Below are 21,911 nucleotides of genomic sequence, written 5' to 3'. Positions count from 1 at the left end.
TTGCTTTGCTCCAAGGTTTTCTCAAATTCCTTGGGAAAGTGATAAAAGTCCAGAGGACAAAGGGGAAGACATTTCATCAGGCTTCACTTAAGACAGCCACACTAGCACCAACAGCCTCCAAGGAGAGTCTAATTCTTCTTCTCTGTGGAACTCAGTGCACTGGAACATGGAGCAGTCATAGGCACTGGTGAAAAAAGGGTAAGAGTATCATCACAGATTTCAGGTCATGAATTTAGCAAAATTTTGGTCAAAATATTCAGTTTACTCGGGGATAGGATCTTTGACTCAGTTTTGAAAATCTAAGGCTTTATAGGAGAGTTCCAAGATATCAACCAAAGGTGAGGGGTCATTTCCTTTGTAGATCAAAGGGAAAAAAAGTAAAGTGAGGACAGATTGGGAAGGATTCGTAAAAGGAAGTATGAACAGAGGCAGGGTTCTTGGGATAAGAGTCTTCTTTTGAACTTTGTACAAAATTCTGTGCTGTGCTTGTCATTCACCCACAGTCATACTCTGAGCTCTACAAACCTTCAGTTTCAGTTGTATACCAGACCTGAAACTACAGCAATTAATATCTCTGCTTTAACCACCATGCTCCGCATACCCATTGTTCTGCAAGTATGGGGCAATGTAAAATGGTACAATCACTTGGAAAAAATCTGGCAATTTGTATAACAAGAGATCCAAACTAACAATTTAACTTACAGCTAATATGCAAAGTTGAGAAAAGTGAGGGTCCATTTTTAGTAGTGAAGGTACATATTTCATTTTTTAAATATATTTTATTGATTATGCCATTACAGTTGTTCTATTTTCTCCCTTCATTTCCTTCGACTTTGCACACCCTCCCCCACCATTTCCCTTTATTTATGACCGTGGTGTCTCAAGTTCTTTAGATTCTATATTTCATACTATTCTTGCCTCCCTCTATCTATTTTCTACCTACCATCTATGCTACTTATTTTCTGTACCTTTCTCCCCCCTCTCCTTCTCCCATTGTTCTGTTGCTAAATCCCTTTTCATGTGATCTTTATTTCTATGGTTCTGCTCCTGATCTAGCTGTCCTCTGTTTGCTTTTGTTTTAGATGTGGTGGTTAATAACTGTGAGTTTGCTGTCCTTTCCTGTTCATATTTTTTATCTACTTTTTCTCTTAGGTAAGTCCCTTTAACATGTCATACTATCAGTGACGAAGAACTCTTGAATTTTACCTATCTGAGAGCACTTTATCTGCCCTTCCATTCTAAATTAAAGCTTTGCTGGCTAGAGCAATCTTGAATGTAGGTCTTTATTTCATGATCCCAATACTTCTCTCCAGCCCTTGTCAACTTTTTGAGAAATCAGTTGACAGTCTGATGGGAAGTCCTTTGTAGGCAACTGTCCCCTATCTCTTGCTGCTTCTAGGATTCTCTATTTGAATCTTGGCTAATATAATTATGATGTGCCTTAAATTCTTTCTGTCCACCTTTCTTGAATCTCTGTGGAGAAGTCTATTGCCTTTGCCAGCTTGGGAAGTTCTCCTTTATTATTGTCTTCAAATAAGGTTTCCACGCTGGCTGTTCCTTTCCCTTCTGGTACCCTATAATCATGTTGGAGTGTTTAAAGATGTCCTAGGTTCCAGCCTCTCCTCTTTTTTTTTTAATTTTATTTTTCTATTTTTCTGTCTGTCATTTTTTTCTTCTGGTCCACTCCCTTGATTTGAGTCCCAGTTTCCTTTCCATCACTATTGGTTTCCTGTGCATTTCCCTTCATTTCAATTAGTTTAGCCTTCATTTGTTCCTCTAATTTGTGACTAAAATCAACCAGTTCTGTGAGCATCCTGATCACCAGTGTTTTGAACTGGTGCATCTGATAGTTTGGCTATTTCTTTATTGCTTAGATTTATTGGCTCTGGGGCTCTTGAGTTGTTCTTGAGCTATGTTTTGGATCTGTTGTGCCTGTTACGTATGAAGAGAAGTGCCTTAGATGTTCACTTCCACGGTGGGCCATCCAGGTCACTGGGTTGTGGTGCCTATATGTGGGGGTGGGGTCCAAGAGGGGCAATAGCGGTTCCCCTCTGCTGCTTCCCACCGTGGGCCAACGTGGTCTGTCTCACTGCCTTCTCGCTCCTTCCCTGGTTTATCTGCGCACAAATGTGTGACCGTGGTCAGCCTGCCCAAACCTTGCACTCTCACTGGGTTTACCTGTTGCTACCCCACACCTGGGTCCAGGAATCTTTTCTGCCTGACTCTGCTCCACTGCTGGCTCCGCCCCTTAAGTCTGGCTGAATGGTTTGTTGTTGTCGGACTTCCGTCTAGTTCAATTTTCTGTATTTTGGCTGTGTTTTTTGTTACTAAAACTTTGTTGTTTTTAAACTCTGTTGTGTGAGAAGGCATAATATTTCCAACTATGCCTCCATCTTGGCGGAAGTCGTGAAGGTACATATTTCAACAAAACAACCCCCTTAACATGTAGCTCAACATTATAAACATTGGCAAAAATATACTTTTAAGAGATGCTTTTTGCTTTTTTTGGGATTTTTATTTATCTTTAGAGAGGAAGGGGAAAGAGAGAAATATCAATGTATTGTTGCTTCTTGTGAGTCCCCCTGCTGGGAACTGGCCCGCAACCCAGGTATATGCCCTGACTGGGAATCGAACTCAAGATCATGGTTCGATTGGACTATTTTTTAGCTGATTATCATGTTCTGTTTGAAGCTGATTATCAGCAGCACCTATGTTCTGTCTTTTATTTGAGCACATCTCTCAATCTTTTACAAATCATAACAATGGCATCACTTCACTCATCTTCACCTGTGCAGCTACCTTTGAGGTAATAGCTTTTCAACATACCACAAAACACCCCCTTGGACACATTATTCTCTCTTCAAATCTTTAAGGGGATTTATTATTGTAGTAATAGCAATAATAAGAGCCAGCCATTTTATTATGCTCTTGCTTTGACCTACATATAGACCAGATTATGATGCAGCAATATTATCATGATAACTTTCCAAGCACCAAAAGAGTTGACCCAAAAAAACTATTGGTCATCAAATCTGTCACATCTTACATTTACTCTTTCTCCTCCACTTCTTTCTCAACCATGAGGTATAAGTAACCTACTACAGCTTAAGGCAATTTTTGTGATGAGATTGTCCTACTATCTTTGCCAAAAGAAGTCTCAAGTTACACCACCAATGTTCTTCACCCCTCCTAGAAATCTTCCCTATGGAACAAATCTTTTCTTAGCCATGACCGATATTTAACTACTCTAGCATCATCCCTAATGCTTTAGATTTTAAGAGAAAATATAATTATATAAAAACATCTGAGACAAGAAACATAAATCTTCAAAGCTTCATATCTCCAGATTCACTAATACAGTCTTTGCTTCTTATATTTCGCCTGTCTTTCCCTTATCATACTTATAATCATGTCTTCATTTGAACTGTTATTTGTGTAAGGTCTGCTGACTGCTCCAAGTGAGCTATAAATTCCATGAAGGCAGTGATTCGGTCCACCTAATATGAAGATATATTCCCTACACAAAGTATGGTACCTGACATACGTTTAGTGTATATATTTCTTCAGATGTCCTGGGGACTAAGCATATGGGTATAATCTTTAAAATATTTGTTTTAAGGAAAAATGAATGACTGAAAATGAATATACATATGAGATCTGAGCCCAGGATGTTTGTTATATTGCTATTATAATTATGTTATGTGTACTAAGAACCAATACTACTTCTTTGGCCAAATGCAAGCATGGTGTTAAAATTTTCAGTAATGCGACTGGGAGGTCAAAAGTATTTCATTTGAACAGCAGTTGGTTAGGTATTATTTTATTACATTTTTCTGACATTAATATCCTTGAGGACTATCAAGCATGTTTATCTGACCAATTGGTTCCTCTTCAACTACTGAAGCCTTCAACTACTCTGCCTACTGAAATTTATCTTCCAATGCTCAGGCAACAAGCATAGACAGGGTTTTCTCATTGGATGTGTTTGAGGCACCTCAGCAATCTTACTAGTGTATATGTTCACTGAGCTGAAGAAGTACCTGTATATGAAACTGCTCCCAAAAGATGTCTGCAAAGGTGCATGTGGTTTGTGCACATGCACAACTGAGGTTGCAGCTTGGAATAGCAGGAAAAAGCTTTGCTCTGTAAGTTGTTTTCAACATGTTTAACTATATTCTTGGAGAAAACTAAACTATGATGCACTGAGGGGAACTTCAAACAGGAAGTTTTTATTAATAAATAATTTACGCTTTTGTCCAAAAATGTCCCTTATATAACTTTTGTTTAAATTTTATATTTATTTATTACTATCTATTTTGTAGGCTAAAATAGATAGTTGGGTGAGGAATGGAGTACCTTTGGCTCCCAAGTGACAAGAATATGTTCCTTTTTAATTGAGATGAATATTTATAAAAATCTCCAACAAGTTGTATTCACTTCTCATTCATCCCTGAACAATTATGAAGGAACTGTTTTTTTTTTTTAATTTACACTCTTGTGGACATGCAGGTATGATCAAGACAACCCATTTCATTCATTCATTCATTCATTCATTCATTCATTCATTTTTATGATCGATCTGTCTGGGGATTGTGTGTCCAAATACCATTTGGTTACCAGAAAAGTGTTGCTGTTGAGAATGTGTTCTTTTGTGGCATTGTGTGAAATTTCAAAGGGCAGGCACATGGAAAAAATTAAACATAGTGGTAAGATTTTGAGAGGGTGAAGGAAAATAATACACCGTAGGGTGTAGAGGGAAAGCAGAATCCAGTAGTCAGTGCCCCAAGAATCCTGATAAATCTCCCTGTGTTTTCTTGGTTCTCCTTAATGAGAAAGCTGTCATCCAACCCACTTCCTGATTTTCCCTGGCCCAGTTGGGGCCCCTCCCCTAACGAATCCCTTTCCTTGACCCACAGAGGTTTGCACCTTCTCTCCAATCCCATTATTTTCTCAGGCTAAGTTCTCTTCCTTTGTGTTGCCATCTTAACTTCTACGGCTCATGTCCAGAATTTGTGCTGCGTCACCTGGTGGATGTGCTTACATTGCCTTGGTCTATTTTCACCTGTACTGGGCATGTGTCCAGCAGAGAACTCTCCCAACTCTTTTCTCCCAAATCCTGACACCTGGCCATTAGTGCCCCAGGGACATCTCCCTGCCAGCTCTGAGGATTAAGTTTGGAAGTCAGAGATCTCTTGGAGTGTGTAAATGAGTCTGTTACTGCTATAGGTTCCTAGTAAATCAGCCTTACTAGAATGCTGTGACTTCCTAATGAAGCAGTCCCAGTATCTCATTTAGTTTCCCCAGTTTATTAGGCTTCATATTTGATTCAGCTCCTTAGTTTATTATGCTCAATGCCAAATTTCCTTTTGCACCCTTTCATGTTCATAACTAGCTAACTATGCTAACATACCTATCTGCCCATCTACCCAGTTATTTTAATTCCTACATTTTTGAAGAAAGAGCTGACAATAAAATCTCAAAAGACAAGGGGATTCCACAAGGTCCTAAATGCTGGGAAGATCCATTGCAGAAATAATGACTCTGCTATCTCATTGGAAAAAAAAGAACTGGCTTATCCATTTGTTCCTGACAACTTTCACCTCACTGCAAAAGTTAGGCTGACCTGGGGTGGGAGAGGGAAATGATTATCTATACCATTGTTAAGAAATCCAGCAATTGTACTTCCCATACTTATTGTATTACTGTAAATAATGACTCTTTAAAAGCAGGGCAAACAGAGTCTGAACTGGAAATTCTATTTCAATGAAATATATTTACTACAGAAATTGAAAAAAATTAGACTAGATGGTTTTACAGAAATATTCATTTTTCAATTAGCTAAAACTTAAAGTTTTAATTCTTTTACAAGTTACTTTATTTCTTAAAGCAAGTATAATAATGTTGAAAGAAAACTAATATGTCTACTTAAAATTATTTATTTCAGTCACACCGAGAGGCCAACTGAAAAAGAATAGACAGCATCCTTGATCACTATTTATGTGTTAGAAATAATGGAAGCTATTGAAAACATTTTGTTGTTTAATTTTCACAATAATAAATCAAGTAAATTTGTTTTTACAATTGAAAAACTGAGTCTTCTAGAATTTAGGTTAGTTGATTAGGGCTAATATGTAGTAACACCAGAAATATAATAATAATATTCACCATCACACACACAAAACCACACTGGTCCATCATGGGCAGAGCTGGAGTGTTCCTGACAGTAACACAGGTGGATCTGGGATCTGAAACATGAGACTTTGATTTTAAAAACACCCTTTGTCTACACAGGCACAATCCTGTTTCATGAGACACTGACACAGCTTATATTTTTAATAATTAGTAGAAAATGTTTAAGTTGAAACATTTATATATTTTATACTTAATGGCATTTTTCATCTCACACTGATCCTATCTATGATGTGTGTGATTTCTATAGTGGGATTGTTTTAAGAAAATAAAATCATCCCTGGCTGGCATAGCTCAGTGGATTGAGCATGGGCCTGAGAACCAAAGAATCACAGTTCGATTCCCAGTCAGGGCACGTGCCTGGGTTGCAGGTCGGTTCCCAGCAGGGGGCGCATGAGAGGCAACCATACATTGATATTTCTCTCCCTCTCTCCTTCCCTTCCCCTCTAAAGATAAATAAATAAAAATCTTTAAAAAGAAAAGAAAATCAGCATTCAACTATCTTATTCAAGGTTCACTGTATTTGGAGAGACTGGACTTGAACTCAGACACTGTGGACACAAAACTCTACTCTTAGTACATATTATTTCTAAAAATTCTTCTTTATTCCTTGATAGATAAGGGACACACCCCTGAGGACTCATTCTGTAGTGAATGACTCCTATACAAAGTCTTTAATCATATGCAAAATTCTTGAAAAGTTTTCATCTTGCCATTCAGCAGAAGAGGAAATGAGATTGTAAACATTGGTAGAGATGTCACCTCTATAACTGCATTTTTATGAGGCAATAGTCATTTTTTTCAGGAGTATAGAAAAATGATTAATTAGGATTCTCTATTAATGCAAACAAGATTGTGGAGAAATATGACATGAGGCAAATTGTACACCCTCATGATGAATGACAGGTGATCAGTGGGAAAAAGAGGAGGGGCAATAAGAAAAAGATGAGAGAATGGTGCAGATAAGCTCGGTTCATTAGATGTATCCAAGGCCAGTGGCACTATATAGAGGTGGTTGAGGGTGTAAGTGATTTAAGAACTTGGAGAACACAGTATCATGGGGCCAGCACATTTCATAAGATTGAAATACAGACAATTTTTCTGAGAAAAGGAACATGAAGAATATTTATAGATGGTAAACAGATGGTTCATTATGTTGAAAAATGAGACAGCACAAGCATCAAAGTGTAGGAAAACCCCAACAGGACAGGGAGGAACAGTTAGAGAGAGGGTTAATTTTAAGGAATCAGAGGAGGAAGACTCCACAGAAGCATTATGTTCAAATTGATTCTCTAATCCTATAACCCAGTAGCCATGTTTAGGTTGATATCTAGAGTAAACAAGTTGACAATTGCTACCTTGTCTAACAAACTCTTCATGTTTGAGTTGGGACTTTTCATCACATACCCCCAAGACCTAGGCATTCACCTCTGACACATCTACCTCCTAGTAAATGTTTGCCTGGTGTAATAAATGGTAAACCCAGGACACCAAATTGATCATAAGCATTATTATACCCTTTATAAATTAATGTAGAAGAGGGATTTCCTGTTTGTCTTCGATCTGCAGAAACAACAACCTATAATTCATCTTTGGCAGGATCCAGGGCCATGTGAACTGTAGAAAAATTACAGGGTGTAGAAAAACTCTGATGTGTCTTTATTTGTGATATTGTATGAGAGATCTTTAAGGTAACATGCATGGGAACTGAAAGGTACAACACTGAAGAAATATGTGTTTTGGGAGGGAAAACGTGGATCTTAAGACGTAAGACCCAGCCCGGGTCAGGTAGCTCAGTTAGAGCATTGTCCTGAGAGGCCAAGGTTTCAGGTTCATCTCCTGTCAGTACACACGCAAGAGGCAACCAAAGAATGTATAAATAAGGGGAACAACAAATTAATATTTGTCTCTATCGCTGTCCCTGTCTCTCTATTTCTCTTTATCTCTGTCTCTCTCTCTCTCCTTCTAGCTCTCTCTCTAAAAAATTAATTTAAAAAGTGAAAAAGAAACCCACATATAATCTACTAGAAAATGTAAAGTTCTATAAAAAGATGAGGTCAGGGTGGCTTCATGATACTGTGGTATCTCTTTACCCCAATGGCAGCGTACTTATGGCAATTCTGAAATGATAAAAATTTGTAATAGTAAATATTAGCAAAGGAGTCAGCACTACAATATATTTACAGAACAGGGGAAAGACTGGGGGAAATATTTAGGTAGTAATAGAAGAATGAGAGGTGAACAGGACAGCTGTTCACTCCTCATTAACTATAGCTACATCATCACCACATGATATCCATTCTCCTTTCCCACCTCTCTCACACCTAGAAACTGAACCCTCCTCCTTCTTTAACTCCCACCATCAACAGACCCCCATAGCCACCCACCAGCTCTGCATTCCTCACCATTAAACACTTGCAGCATTGCACTCAGGTCAGGGGCTTGGAACACTCTCCTTTGATCCTTGGAGACAGTTTTTGGCTTCTTCAGAGTAAAGGTCTTACTCCTAGGTATGACAAAATAATATTCTCACATCTCTGACTTTTTTGCTCTCCAAAACTACTCATTTCTGTCTACTCACCCCACTAAGCACTTGAGCCTCCTTCAGTGAACCCCTGAGTAAGAAGAGAGCAGACTTCCAGACTTGTAGCCAAAGGAAAGTGCTCATGTCTAACTTATTGTACACAGTGTGTGTTCTTAGGCAGACCTTGACCTCGCAAAAGCACAGTTAATTCCTTTCAAAATGAAAACTGACCTCCACTTCTCTTATCACTTGTAATCATATAAAATTACATGACTTTTTTTAAATGGAAACTTTGGTTCCTTAAAACAAAATAATGTGAGGAAAACTCATCAAATGGATGTGGAGAGATATTACATGACAGAGAGGTGGCAGAATTTGGCTCCTAGTAATTTGAGAGATACCACTATCCAGTGAGGGACTACTGTCTGGAGGGGATCAAGACTTTAAAGTCTGCTCCTCATTAGGGAGACTCTCAGAATAAAATCTGAGATTTGTTTCTCTTGGGAAAACATAACACCTGGAAAAGAAGACATTATATATACCACACTAATTGTGGTTGGCATTTTTTATGATTGAACAGCTTGTTGTAGCCAGTTAGGTGCACAAATGTAGACACAATAATGCTGCCCTTTCATTCTTTCTTTCATAATGCTTTCGAAAGTGCATGGTCAAGAGAGATCAGTTGTTTGAACCAGGGCCAAAATATATTCTTTGCTATTCACATCTGTTTTTTGTTAGAGAGAGAGAGAGAGAACTGTTGGGAAGGGACCAGGATTCTCCTATCCACAAGGGATAAATTTAAACATAAAAGAGTCCTCTTTAATTCTGGGTGCTTGGCAGGTATAGAAGATACAACCTATGCACAATAAAGTCACTAAGAAATAAAGGAAGCCTGAATTAAATACAGGAATTCTAGGTGAGTAAAATTATGAAGTCACATGGATCTGACACTGTAACATCTCACCCCTAGCAGCTGTTGATCCAAACTCAACAAATCCCCCAACCTAAATTCTCCACTACACAAACTGGTCCATTTGCAGTAGTTAGGGAACACTCAAACCATTGCATGTAAACAGACATTTAAGATAAAGATAAACCAAAATTTGCTTGCCATGAGCAATATTTTATTCTAATTAACCACCAGATAGCATTAATAGCTTTAAACCTCTTTCCACAGCACAAAAGGACCATTTCTGGTCTCCCACACATACCTTTCCATGATGCCATTCACATCCTAGGGAGAAAAGAGAAAACATAAGTCAAATAATAATAAGCGTCCTCACTTACAAAGCTTCTTCACATCCCCACCACTCCCTGATATGGTGGGAATAGAGATGGTTGGTCTCAAAGTGAGACCCAAGAAGTAAAGAGAAAACTCGGGTCAATCATTCAAGAAGACTCATGTGAAGTTTTCAGGTTTCCTAAGAGGTAGAACAAACTTTCAGCTTGTGGAACCGTAGCATAAGGCGTCCACTATCAGGACATGAGGTATATTTAGGAAAAAAACATGAGGCCCATGACATATTACCCATGTTTGTAAGGCTCTCAGGAGATGATTTGAATATGTCATGGGTCATTAATTTATTCAACATGAATGTAAAATGATGTACTATTAGTTGTCAAGCATTACCTCAAGAAGTTTACATGAGTTCTGCTGAGGGTACAAGCAAACAAACATATTAATATAGGCTTTTCTCAAGTATATCCTCATTTGATACACTGCCTTTCAAGTGCCCATGTTAAAGCATCATTGTGTTGTTGCTATAATAATAGAAAGCAATTTTGGAAGCAAGTATCCATATTTTACTGAGATTAATTTAATATTCATCTGAAGTAGACCATGATAAAATAGGGTGCATATTGTGTTCCAAGGAGCAACTACAACAAAAATAGAAACTACTATGCTTAATATTTTATATTTGAAATATCTATTTAATTCAGAAGAAGTTTGTTGAAGTGAAATAGAACAATAAAAATTACAAGCAACTTATTGAAGCAAATTACAATATAAATTAAATAGAGCTACATGAGAATTGCAATAAATGTTATTGTCCTAATTCACCAAATAAAGGCAGGGATTCTTGGACTAGATGAAAAACAATTTCATTATTGCTAGTGACATGAGACATATTTTGCACTCAAAGACACAAGTAGGGCAAAAGTAAATTGATAGAATTCTGGTCAAAATGGTGGAGTATGTAAATGCTGTGATTGTCTCCTCCTACAACCAAATGAAAATTGTAAATAAATTACTGAATAATCACCCTCAAGAAGCACCTGAAGATGAGCTGAACAGAACTTCTATAATTAAAGATATAAAGAAGAAGTCACCTCAATACTGGTAGGTGGGGCTGAGACAAAACTGTCTGCTACCACACCCTCCTGTGCAAGTTAAGAATTAGTAGGAATATCTTAGATGCAGAGGTACATCCTGATAGACGTGAAGTTCAAGCACCACATCCAGCTCCTCAGCCAGGAGTGCCAGTGCTGGGAAGAGAAGTCCCCACCATATCTGGCTGTGAAATCCATCCAGCATGGACTCAGTCCAGGTGAGATGGAGGGCTACTGAAAAACGTGGCATCTCCTTAAAGGGCCCCAGCACAGAGTCACTCCTTCACAACACTTGTCCTAAGCTCCAGAGATGAGACAGAAACTTGAAACGTGCCAGAGACATATGAGGAGAAACTGAATTGTCTGGCTTCAGGTGGAGGACTGGTGGGGCAACACTCCCAAGGACTAGAGTGCTGGCAGGCTCTGTTTTTTTCTTCTGGAGCCCTTCTGTACACAGCCACCAGACACAGGCAAGGACCAAATCTGAGTCCCCATTAACCAGGCTAACACCACTGTTGCCCAATCCCAGTGATTTTCAGAGACCCTACTGTACCCAATTCAAGCCTCTGACCAAATCTCTTTCAGAGGATAATCCACACAAGCAGCTGGCCTGTCAGCCCATGCTTCAAATTTTCCTAAAATCTCTCAAGTTCCCCAAACAAGCAGTGGCTTACCTAGTATAGGCTGACCTAGTATGACTTTTCCTCTTGCTAAGCGGCCTCAGGCTAGCAGTTATATTGGCTCATCCTAGTGAACTGCATAGCATCTCCAAGACATCTCCAAAACCAGCACAGGCAACCACCCCAACCACAGATCACTTTGTTGCTCCTAATAGGTAGTGCTGAGACATACAAAGGAAGTGGCCAAACTTGGCTTACACCAGAGCCCCTCCCAAGAGGACGCAGAACCAATACACCTGGCAGCCAGTTTCAGAACTTACCAGAATGCCACTCAATTAGGGCCACAAATGACACATCCAAAGGGTGGACACAGTAGGCACATGAGCCCCATTATTGTGAATCCCACTCCATGGAGTCAGCTTGTTCACTAGAGTCAATGCCATTACTCACAGCCACTCAGCCTAATGGTCAGTCCTAGCCTCAGATGTGCCAAAAGTAATTAAGGCTCAGCTATAGTAGGAGAACACATACAACCCACACTAGGGATACCCCTGGAGCCCAATGCTCATGTGAATAAAAAAGCGCAAAAGATACTACTATATAAGGCACTCAGTCAAGACTAGAAGACATGGCAAATATACATAATACACAGAAATAAACATAGGGAGGCAGCCAAAATGAGAAGACAATGACACAGTCCCAAATCAAAGATCAGGATAAAACCTCAGAAAATAGAAGTATTTGATTTGGAAGTTCTCAGGGGGAAAAGAGATGGAAGCAGAAATACAATTTTTTAAATTATTTTCTATTCAACACATTACAAATTAAACAAAATGAATGCAAGGATCCATCCACCAGATGCAGAATTCTAAACAGTGTTTATAAGGCTCATTGAACTTAGGGAAAGAATAGATGATCTCAATGAGAACTTCAACAAAGAAACAGGACACATAGTAAAGTAGGTAGCATAAAAATGACTAAGTGAGGAATGAAGAATGCAGATAAATAATCTTAAAGGGGGCAAGGAAAAACTAGTTGTTTACCTGTACGATTCCTGTAAGACTACCAGCTGATTTCTCAACAGAAATTTTGCATGCCAGAAGGGATTGGCATTAGTCAAGTGATGAAAAGCAAGGACCTACAACCTAGATTACTCTATCCAGAAAAGCTATCATTTAGAATTGAAAGAGACCCAAAGAGCTTTCCAGATTAGAAAAAGAAGACATGTTAAAGGGACTTAAGAAGAAGAAAAGAAATTATAATGGCATCTATAGACCCTTTCACACAATGAATGCACAATACACATTTTTTCAAATTTATATTAAAAATTTTGGCCCTGGCTGGTGTAGCTCAGTGAATTGAGCACGGGCCTGTGAAGCAAAGGGTAGCCAGTTCGATTCCCAGTCAGGGCACATGCCTGGGTTGCAGGCCAGGTCTCTAGGAGGGGCACATGAGAGGCAACCACACATTGATGTTTGTCTTCCACTCTTTCTCCTTCCCTTCCCCCTCTCTAAAAATAAATAAATAAGTAAATTAAAAAAATTTTTAAATTGTATATATAACATTTTATATTATAGTGTCAATATATTTAAAAATTGAAATAATATAAGTTATGCATTTTAATTAGAAAGAAATTAAATGTAAAATATTCAGAATAAGTATAAAATTTCCTGGTGTTTTTAATTAAACTATAGTTTCAAAGATACCAAGAGTTTAAGAACAACAACAAAAAAAATCACAAAAGAAATTTGAAAATAAGTTAATTGAATCCAAATGATAAGTAAATAATCGAGAAGTATAGAATATAGCAAAAACAATGTTTTTATATCATTAAAATTGATACAGGAAAGATTGTGTCAAATCAGTGGTCTAAATTCTCACCTTAAGAAACTAGAAAAATAGAAGGACTTCCACCAAGATGGAGGCATAGGTGGAAGCACTGCACCTTCTCACACAACCAAGTTTAAAAACAACAAAAATGCAGCCAAACCACAGAAAATTGAACTACACAGAAGTCTGACAACAACAAACCCTTCAGCCAAACTAGTAGAAGGGGCAGAGAGCAGGGTTGGGCAGGAAAGATCCACCGGACTGACCCGGGCATGCAACCCAGGCACACCAGCAGCCGTAGGCGGATCCCAGGTGTGGAGTAGCAGGCAGACCCACTGAGGGCGCAAGGCAGTGGACTCACTGAGAGCTGACCACAGTTACACATTCGAGTGCAGATAAACCAGTGAAGAAGCGAAGCGGTGAGACAGACTGTGCAGGCCCCAGTGGCGGAAAGCAGCAGAGGGGACCTCCATTGTGCCTCTCTAACCACGCCCCCACATACAGCATCACAAACCAGTGACCTGGGTGGCCCCACCCTGGTGAACACCTCCTCATACGTAACAGGCATGAACAGATCAAAACATGGCTCAAGAACAACTCAGAGCCCCAGAGCCAATAAATCTAAGCAATGAAGAAATAGCTAAACTTTCAGATGCACAGTTCAAAACACTGGTGATCAGGATGCTCACAGAACTGGTTGACTATAGTCACAAATTAGAGGAACATATGAAGCCTACACTAATGGAAATGAAAGGAAATGCATAGGAAACCAATAGTAATGGAAAGGAAACTGGGACTCAAATCAAAGGTGTGGACCAGAAAGAGGAAAAAAATGACCAAACAGTAAAATATGAAGAAACAAGAATTCAAAAAAATGAGGAGAGGCTTAGGAACCTCCAGGACATCTTTAAACACTCCAACATCAAAATTATAGGAGTACCAGAAGGGGAAGAGGAACAGCCACCAGTGGAAAACTTATTTGAAAAAATAATAAAGGAGAATTTCCCCAAGCTGACAAAGGAAATAGACTTCCAGGAAATCCAGGAAGCTCAGAGAGTCCCAAAGAAGTTGGACCCAAGAAGGAACACACCAAGGCACATCATAATTATATTAGCCGAGATTAAAATGAAAGAGAGAATTCCAGAAGCAGCAAGAGATAAGGAGACAGTCACCTACAAAGGAGTTCCCATCAGACTGTCAGTGGATTTCTCAAAAGAGACCTTACAGGCAAGAAGGGGCTGGAAAGAAGTATTCCAAGTCATGAAATCCAAAGACCTACATCTGAGATTGATCTATCCAGCAAAGCTTTAATTTAGAATGGAAAAACAGATAAAGTGCTTCTCAGATAAGATCAAATTCAAGGAGTTCATCATCACCAAGCCCTTAGTATATGAAATGTTAAAGGGACTTACCTAAGAAAAAGTAGATAAAAAATATGAACAGTGAAAGGACAGCAAACTCATAGTTACTAAGAACCACACCTAAAACAAAAGCAAACTAAGAGGACAGCTAGATCAGGAGCAGAACCATAGAAATGAAGATCACATGGAGGGTTAGCAGCACGGAAGTGGGAGAAGGAGAAGGGGGGAGAAGGTACAGAAAATAAGTAGCATAGACAGTAGGTAGAAAATAGATAGTGGGGAGGGCAAGAATAGTGTGGGACATATAGAATCTAAAGAACCTGAAACACGTGGTCATAAACTAAAGGGGGGAATGGTGGGGGAGGGGTGTGCAGGGCGGAGGGGAATGAAGGGGGGAAATAGAACTGTAATGGTATAATCAATAAAATGTATTTAAAAAAAGAAACTAGAAAAATAACAGCAAATTAAACACAATACCACACATGCATACACACACTCAGTTCACATGTGTAAACACAGGAACATGAAGGAAACAAAATAATAAAGAACAGAAGTCAATAATATAGGAACTGGAACTTTAAAAAATAAATTAATTAAATAATAAAGTTTATTTTTGCAAAACATCAGTAAAATTAACCAAATTGACCCTCCCAAAAAAGCAAATCACATTAATAAGAAGTAAAAGAGAAGACATCACTGTGACTGCTGTAAAAAATGAAACAGATTCTAAGGGACTATAATGACTAACTTTGTGATTATAAATGACAACTAACTATGGACAAATTTCTACAAAGATGTACATTATCAAAATCTGAGTCAAGAAATGTTAAGAAAACTTAATACAGGAGAAATATATATTTTACTAAGTTTATATATTTGTACATGCGATAAATAAATTTATATATTCAATATTATACATTTTCCCCTGTATATATATATATATATATATTCAATATATAAACTTAGATACTCAATAAAATAGTGTGTACATATGCATATGTATATACATATTTTTAAACTGTTCCAAAAAGGAAAGGCCCAGAGTGAGATGGTTTCACTAGTAAATTTATTGAATTATTAAAGAATAAATAATACCAATCTTTCGTAATTGCTTATTTAAAAAATACAGAGGAGGAAAATCTCAACTCATTCTATGAGGAAAAAAATAAAACTAAAATTCCTGGGGCATTGGAAGGTATTTGAAAAATATTCTAGAGAGGATCACAGATATAGGGGCCTATAGAATATAATTTGAAACAGTGAATCTTCTTTCCACAGTCGAAAATTTTTACTGGAACTAATACATTGTTGCAAACAAGGTTTTCCTTGTTATTTATGCATGCAATTATTCCTATACCCTCTGAAATAGATGCGGAAAAAGGTTATTGCAAGGCCATGGAAACCTCAGTGTCACCACCAGAAATAGCACAGACACACAGCACAGCAAGAAACTTGTCTTCATTTTCCTCAAGCTCAAATTCTGAGTCTTTGTCCCAACTTACCTGCAGCATCTTCCTCATTGACCCCTGCAACCGATGTTCCAGCTCTGACATGAGATCCCTCAACACCAGGCTCTGCTGGACCAGCTCACTCTCAGACTGTTCCAGGTCATGGAGAATATCTCTTTTCTCCTTCATCAGCTTTTGTAGCTCCTTCTGCTCCTCAGTGTCCAGAAAGCCTCTCAGTTTTTTAAAATAATCCTGGACACTTTGGCTGTCGTTTTGTATTAGATTCTTCAGGAATGAGAAAGAGAGAGGGACTCAGGCTATCAGACGGCAGCTAGGAGCCAGAAGAAGAAGTATTTGATTTGGATGTTCTCACAGGGAAGGGAGATGAAAGCAGGAGAGCAATGCTTAGGGAGGCTGATTTTTCCTATTATTTTCTCTTCAACACATTCCAAAATAATGCCCTCAAGTCCACATTACTGAAGCCAACATTGAAGGAAAAGGAGATACCTGGGTGTGGCTCAGTTTTACCGCAGTTTCCCAGGACACTCATGCCTCCCTGCATTACTCCTGAACTCAACCCCCACCCTCAGCCTAACTTTGAGCACTGGGGTATGGAGTCCTGTACTATTGGAAATTGTCTTCCCCGGAAGAGTTCAAGGTTCAAAATAATGACAGTAATGAGCACAGAATTCACAAGCCAGCCTCACCACATAGTTTTTCTGAGAATCACTAACATACAAATATCTGTGTTAATTTATGACAGATTCTATTTTAGCCCCACCCCTATCAGGAAAAGGATAAAGAATGCCTAATCTATGACTGGACATATCAACTTTCAGGGAGGGAACAGAAAGAAGGGAGCTCTTTGAGACTAAGACTCAAGGATCTGCCCAGATTCTTGTCTAACTCCCTCAGAGGAGTTTCCTCCTACCTTCCAGGAAGTCCTCTCTTCTCTGATGTCAGCTTTCAACTTTTCGGCTTTCTGCTGTTCAGCCCTCAGCCTGTTCAGAGCTGCCTGCAGCTTTTTCTGTGAGGGAGGAATCAAAGCAGAGCCTAGCTATAAGCTTTCACAGGTTCACAATGTAGGACAAAGGCAGAAAAATCAGGCTGACCTCTGAAGATACTAGAGTTTACAGGAAGCAGTTAGAACCCGTGACTCAAAGGAAACCTGATGTGGTGAATGTTTTCTCTAAGACTCAACTGATAGAAGTCCCCATTCCATGTCAGCAGAAGACTGATTCTGTTTGTACTAGAAACCTGATTCTGTAGTAGGGAAAAACTTAGGTATTGATCCACCCAGCTGCCCACCTACCACTCTTATTGAAAGGGGCCATAACAGCTTTCTTTGGGCACCAAAACTCCACCTATCAGCACAACCTATAAAAATACCTACTTCTTTTTTGAGTCTGCTCGAATTTTTTAATTGTGTGGAATGTGCAGAAATGTCTTTCAGGACTTAGAAGGGGAGCATAGGAAGAAAAGTGATCACAAGACTCAGGGCTAGAGTGGCAAAGTAACTACAGTCAATGCAAAACAGAGATTTCTCATCAACTACTATTTTCTGCCCTGTCTTTCCTCTATCCTGTTACCTTGTACTCCTGGGCAACTTCTTCCATGAGGAATGTATGATGACCACGGTGCTCTTTTGACCTCTCGCAAAGCCAGCAAATGAATTTCCCATCTTCCTTACAGAAGAGCAGGAGTTTCTCTCCATGGCGCTCACAAAGATCTGTCTTTTGCTCCTCCTCTGGACTCAACTTGACCTCCCTGAGCGTCTCCACTATGTTGGCCACATGCCGATTTGGCCGCAGGTTCCCAGACTGGTAGGTGATTCGGCACACAGGGCAGCTGCTCTGCCCTTCTTTGCTGACCATGGACTCCTGGTTGTTTGCAGTGATGCAGGCTTGGCAGAAGGTGTGCCCACAGTCTAGGCTCAGGGGTTCTGTCAAGAGCTCTAGGCAGATGGGGCAGGTCACCTCCTCCTTTATGTTCACCAGGATTCCTGAAGCCATCGCAGCTGCTCCATTGCTCCTATCTGTCCTGATCTGAGGTTCCTGTGGCTCACAGATTTCTGCCAGAATCAAAAGGTTAAAGGGGACAGAATAAGAAAGGTAAGAATAAATTATGCTAACTGTGTAGAAATCACAGACTTGGCAAGAAAACATATTGAAGGACAAAAAAGAAATGGTAAAGAGACAAGGAAAGGAGTTGGTGACCTGGTAAAAAGAGTAATTCGTAACAATTTTAAATACTTTTAGTTTACCTGACATGACAAATTTCATTCTTATCTATGCTATGGTGGTTGTTGTCCTTTACTTTTACAAGGATGCCCTGAGGCTCTACCAAGATCTTTCTGTGACCCAAAATCTCATCTACTTATTCTTTCCCATGAAGAAAACACATCCTCAATAATAAAAGTACCAAAACACTTATGTGTCTGAGCTTTTATACCTGCTCTTCTCTCAGCACACAGTGCTACCTCTGGTATAAGTAAAAATCACTCTCATCCTTTGGTTAACTCTCTCCTATGTATTCATTTATCATAAAGCCCTGCTGTGACTTTCTTGTTTACAGTGTAACTATTGTTATCATTCACTGTACGTTCTAAATGACTTCTCTTACCCGCAGGACACAATATGTGACAGTGTATTTGTGTATGTGGCAAGAGAAAAACCTCTACCAGTTGTGTACATATAGACAGTGAGTGATTACAAAGATTATTTGTCTTCAATACACAGAGCTGTGATGAGCCTAATGAATTCATGGTGTCCCTTCAGAGGTCTGTTCCTACCTTAATGAGTTAATCAAAGGCAAAACAGGTAATTTAGAAGGTTCTGGGAAGTCTTGTGCTGACAAATGGTAAAATTCCATGTTTGCCTGGAAATATACCAAGGACCTTTTTAGGAGCCCAAAGGTATGGATGGTGCTGAGGGAGATAGTATAAATACACTCATAGGATCACAGAAGTCACGTAACTGCAGAAATAAGAACATAGATGAAATGAGTATCAGTCCTGGGAAAGAAGTCCCAAATATTAGGTAAGATGATTCAATTAATTTTTAATGAATATAAATTACATGCTAATAACTAAACTAATATCTACAAACAAAAAGATGAGTCAAAATACAGAGTTTAAACCACTCTGACCCTGACATTTGACATTCACCTGGAAAGTACTGTATTTTTTGGACCATAAGACACACCTAGGTTTTAGAGGAGGGAATAGGAAAAAATTTTTGAAGCAAAAAATGTGGTAAAATATTTAATAACATAAATAACATAATATTTCACCAATGTAAATGTAAACAGAACTCAGGAGCAGCATTAACAACCATTATTACTGACTTTAAGCTTTAAGTAGGAAAACTCCTCTAATCATCAAGGAACTCCAAGAACTCCTCGTCAGTACTGTCCACATTTATGAAGCTCAGTTCCTCAGAATCACTAGGATCACTGTCTTCACTCTGTTCATAGAGGATGTCATCCTCAGAGCCATCTAAGACATTGCTGATGCAACAATTTTTGAAGGACCTCACAACGATTTCATCCTTAACTGCCTGCCATAAGGTTTTCACCCACTCACAGACTGGGTGGGGTAAACATGGGCCTCTTCATTCATCCAGTTGGTGTCAGATCATGATTTCCAGAAGCCATCCATTTGTCCCACTCTTCTCTCATGAAAAGTTTAAATGGCTTGTTGATGGAAACACCCAAAGGCTGCAACTGGCTGGTAAGCCCCCCAGGAATTACAGTTAGATGGTTTTTCTCTTCTTTAAATCTTTTTTGTGGCTTCAGTGATATGTGCCCTAAACTGGTCAACCACTGATAGAGCAGTTTTTTTTCAGAATCCCTCCAGGGCATTTGGACCATACTTTTTCCATCCATGTCTTCAGGCCATTTTCATCCATCCATCCTTTGTCATGAACATGAACAATAACTCCTCTTGGGATTGCCTCTTTTGGCATGTTTTTTCTCTCAAAAAATCAGCATTGGTGTCAGTTTGGTGCCATCTGCACAGCAGGACAACATAACCTTGTAATGGATTTTATCGTGCCTTTACATTTTCACGGTTATGGCTTTGGCACCTTTCACATCAACAGTCTTGTTTGATGGGACATCAGAGGTTAATGGGACATCATCCATGTTCCCAATCTGGCTTATTTCAAATCCATTTTTCTTTCTTGCATCCAGTACAAATTTGTGAAAAGACACAATCTTGGATTTATATTGTATAGGCATTTTTTTTGTGTGCAACCCTAGTTTTGGTGTGCATAGCAAGGCCACATCTCTTCATAAATCTGTGGCACCATGATGGTGATCCAGTGAAGTCCTCAATGCCTTTCTCTGCAGCAAGATGTTTGGCTTCATATACGATCATTTTTGTAGATACAGAAAAGCCATTGTTCCCGTGACGTGTGATCCACTCTTTCATATACACTTCTAACTGTGACCACTTTGCAGCATGCCCACAAAAACATTGTTTCGTTTCATCCGTTTTTTTTTGCAGTTCATCCTCCTGTTTCCTCCATTCCTGTACCATTTTTTCAGTAGGAGGTGGCCCAAAGTGTCTCTCTGCTGTTCTGTTCCCATGTTCTTTGGCATACTTCACTACCTCCAGTTTAAAAGAGATTTTATATGAAATCCTTTTCTGCCCTGACATCTTTCCACAATTATGGTAGATTCCATAGGAGACTACAGTACACTATTGCATCTTTCTACAACAAAATACAATAATGACCGTGTCCTTATTAGCAATACAATATCAGCACTGTGACCTTTATAGTTATGATGGCACTGTAGCTAAGAACATCAGTGGATGATGCCCTGTTATGGGGGGACCTGCTGCTGACACTGTTATGGGGGATCTGCTGCTGGAAGGCCACAGGTTGTGCAACACTCTTGTATGGGGACAGCAGTTTTGCACAACCCATGTGGCTCTACATCTGTGGCACTACAGCTCCTGACAAAGTGCAGATCCCACCATCCCAACCTGTCCGAGCATGATGGGAGCTGTAGTTTTGCAACAGCTGCAGGGCCATTTGACAGGTGGCCCTGCAGTGGAATTTGCCTATGTTAATGTTAATGGGGGATTCACCAATCACATGATGGAGGCACATATGGGTGCCGCAAGCTTTCTTCTCCTAATGTGCCTGCACTGCCTGTACCCTCTTCCCTAGTACTATAGCGGGGACTCCACTCCTGCCTCCCTTGTTTCGCACTGCCAGGACACCCACTCCTCCCAGCCCAGGACCCGAAGCATTTCCCCACTCCTGCCGCCGCTGGCTTCCTGCAGTGGTGACCCTGCTCCTGCCTCCTGTGACCCTTCTCCACCACTGCCCCCCCCCCCAGTGAGCCAGGTAAGTTACATTAGGACTATAAGATGCACCCCCATTTTCCTCCCAAATTTGGGGAAAAAGTGTGTCTTATAGTCCAAAAAATATGGTAACAGTAAATTAAATAATCAGCCATATATATGTGTGTGTATTTCTCAGATATACATATGTTTTCAGATATATATAAATATGTATACATACGTGTGTGTATATTTATATATATATGAAAAACAGCACTAGAGAGGTGTGCACGTTTTGGGGAAATCAAACAATGG

At 39.3% G+C, this 21,911-nt stretch overlaps 1 protein-coding gene and 1 pseudogene across 3 annotated transcripts in view; both read right to left on the bottom strand.

The window, feature by feature from the left end:
- Nucleotides 1-5,920: 5,920 nt before the first annotated feature.
- Nucleotides 5,921-7,891, bottom strand: LOC119050147 (E3 ubiquitin-protein ligase TRIM22-like; annotated as a pseudogene).
- The window catches only part of LOC119050146 (tripartite motif-containing protein 5-like), a 32,223-nt gene continuing 16,232 nt past the window's right edge, over nt 5,921-21,911 (bottom strand). For all 3 annotated transcript variants that reach the window (XM_053671445.1, XM_053671444.1, XM_053671446.1), the window contains 6 exons: nt 17,893-18,374; nt 17,235-17,330; nt 16,358-16,588; nt 9,925-9,947; nt 8,595-8,695; nt 5,921-8,309 (listed from right to left, as the gene is read on the bottom strand). In XM_053671445.1, coding sequence (XP_053527420.1) covers nt 8,299-8,309; nt 8,595-8,695; nt 9,925-9,947; nt 16,358-16,588; nt 17,235-17,330; nt 17,893-18,374 — 944 coding nt within the window. In that variant the 3' untranslated portion in view covers nt 5,921-8,298. The remainder of the gene's footprint in view (nt 8,310-8,594; nt 8,696-9,924; nt 9,948-16,357; nt 16,589-17,234; nt 17,331-17,892; nt 18,375-21,911) is intronic.

Source organism: Artibeus jamaicensis, unplaced genomic scaffold, assembly GCF_021234435.1.
Source record: "Artibeus jamaicensis isolate MK-2021 breed Jamaican fruit bat unplaced genomic scaffold, CSHL_Jam_final contig_69, whole genome shotgun sequence".
Taxonomy (NCBI): Eukaryota; Metazoa; Chordata; class Mammalia; order Chiroptera; family Phyllostomidae; genus Artibeus; species Artibeus jamaicensis.
The sequence above is the reverse complement of the archived record's forward strand: the minus strand, read 5'-3'. Positions and strand labels throughout refer to the sequence as shown.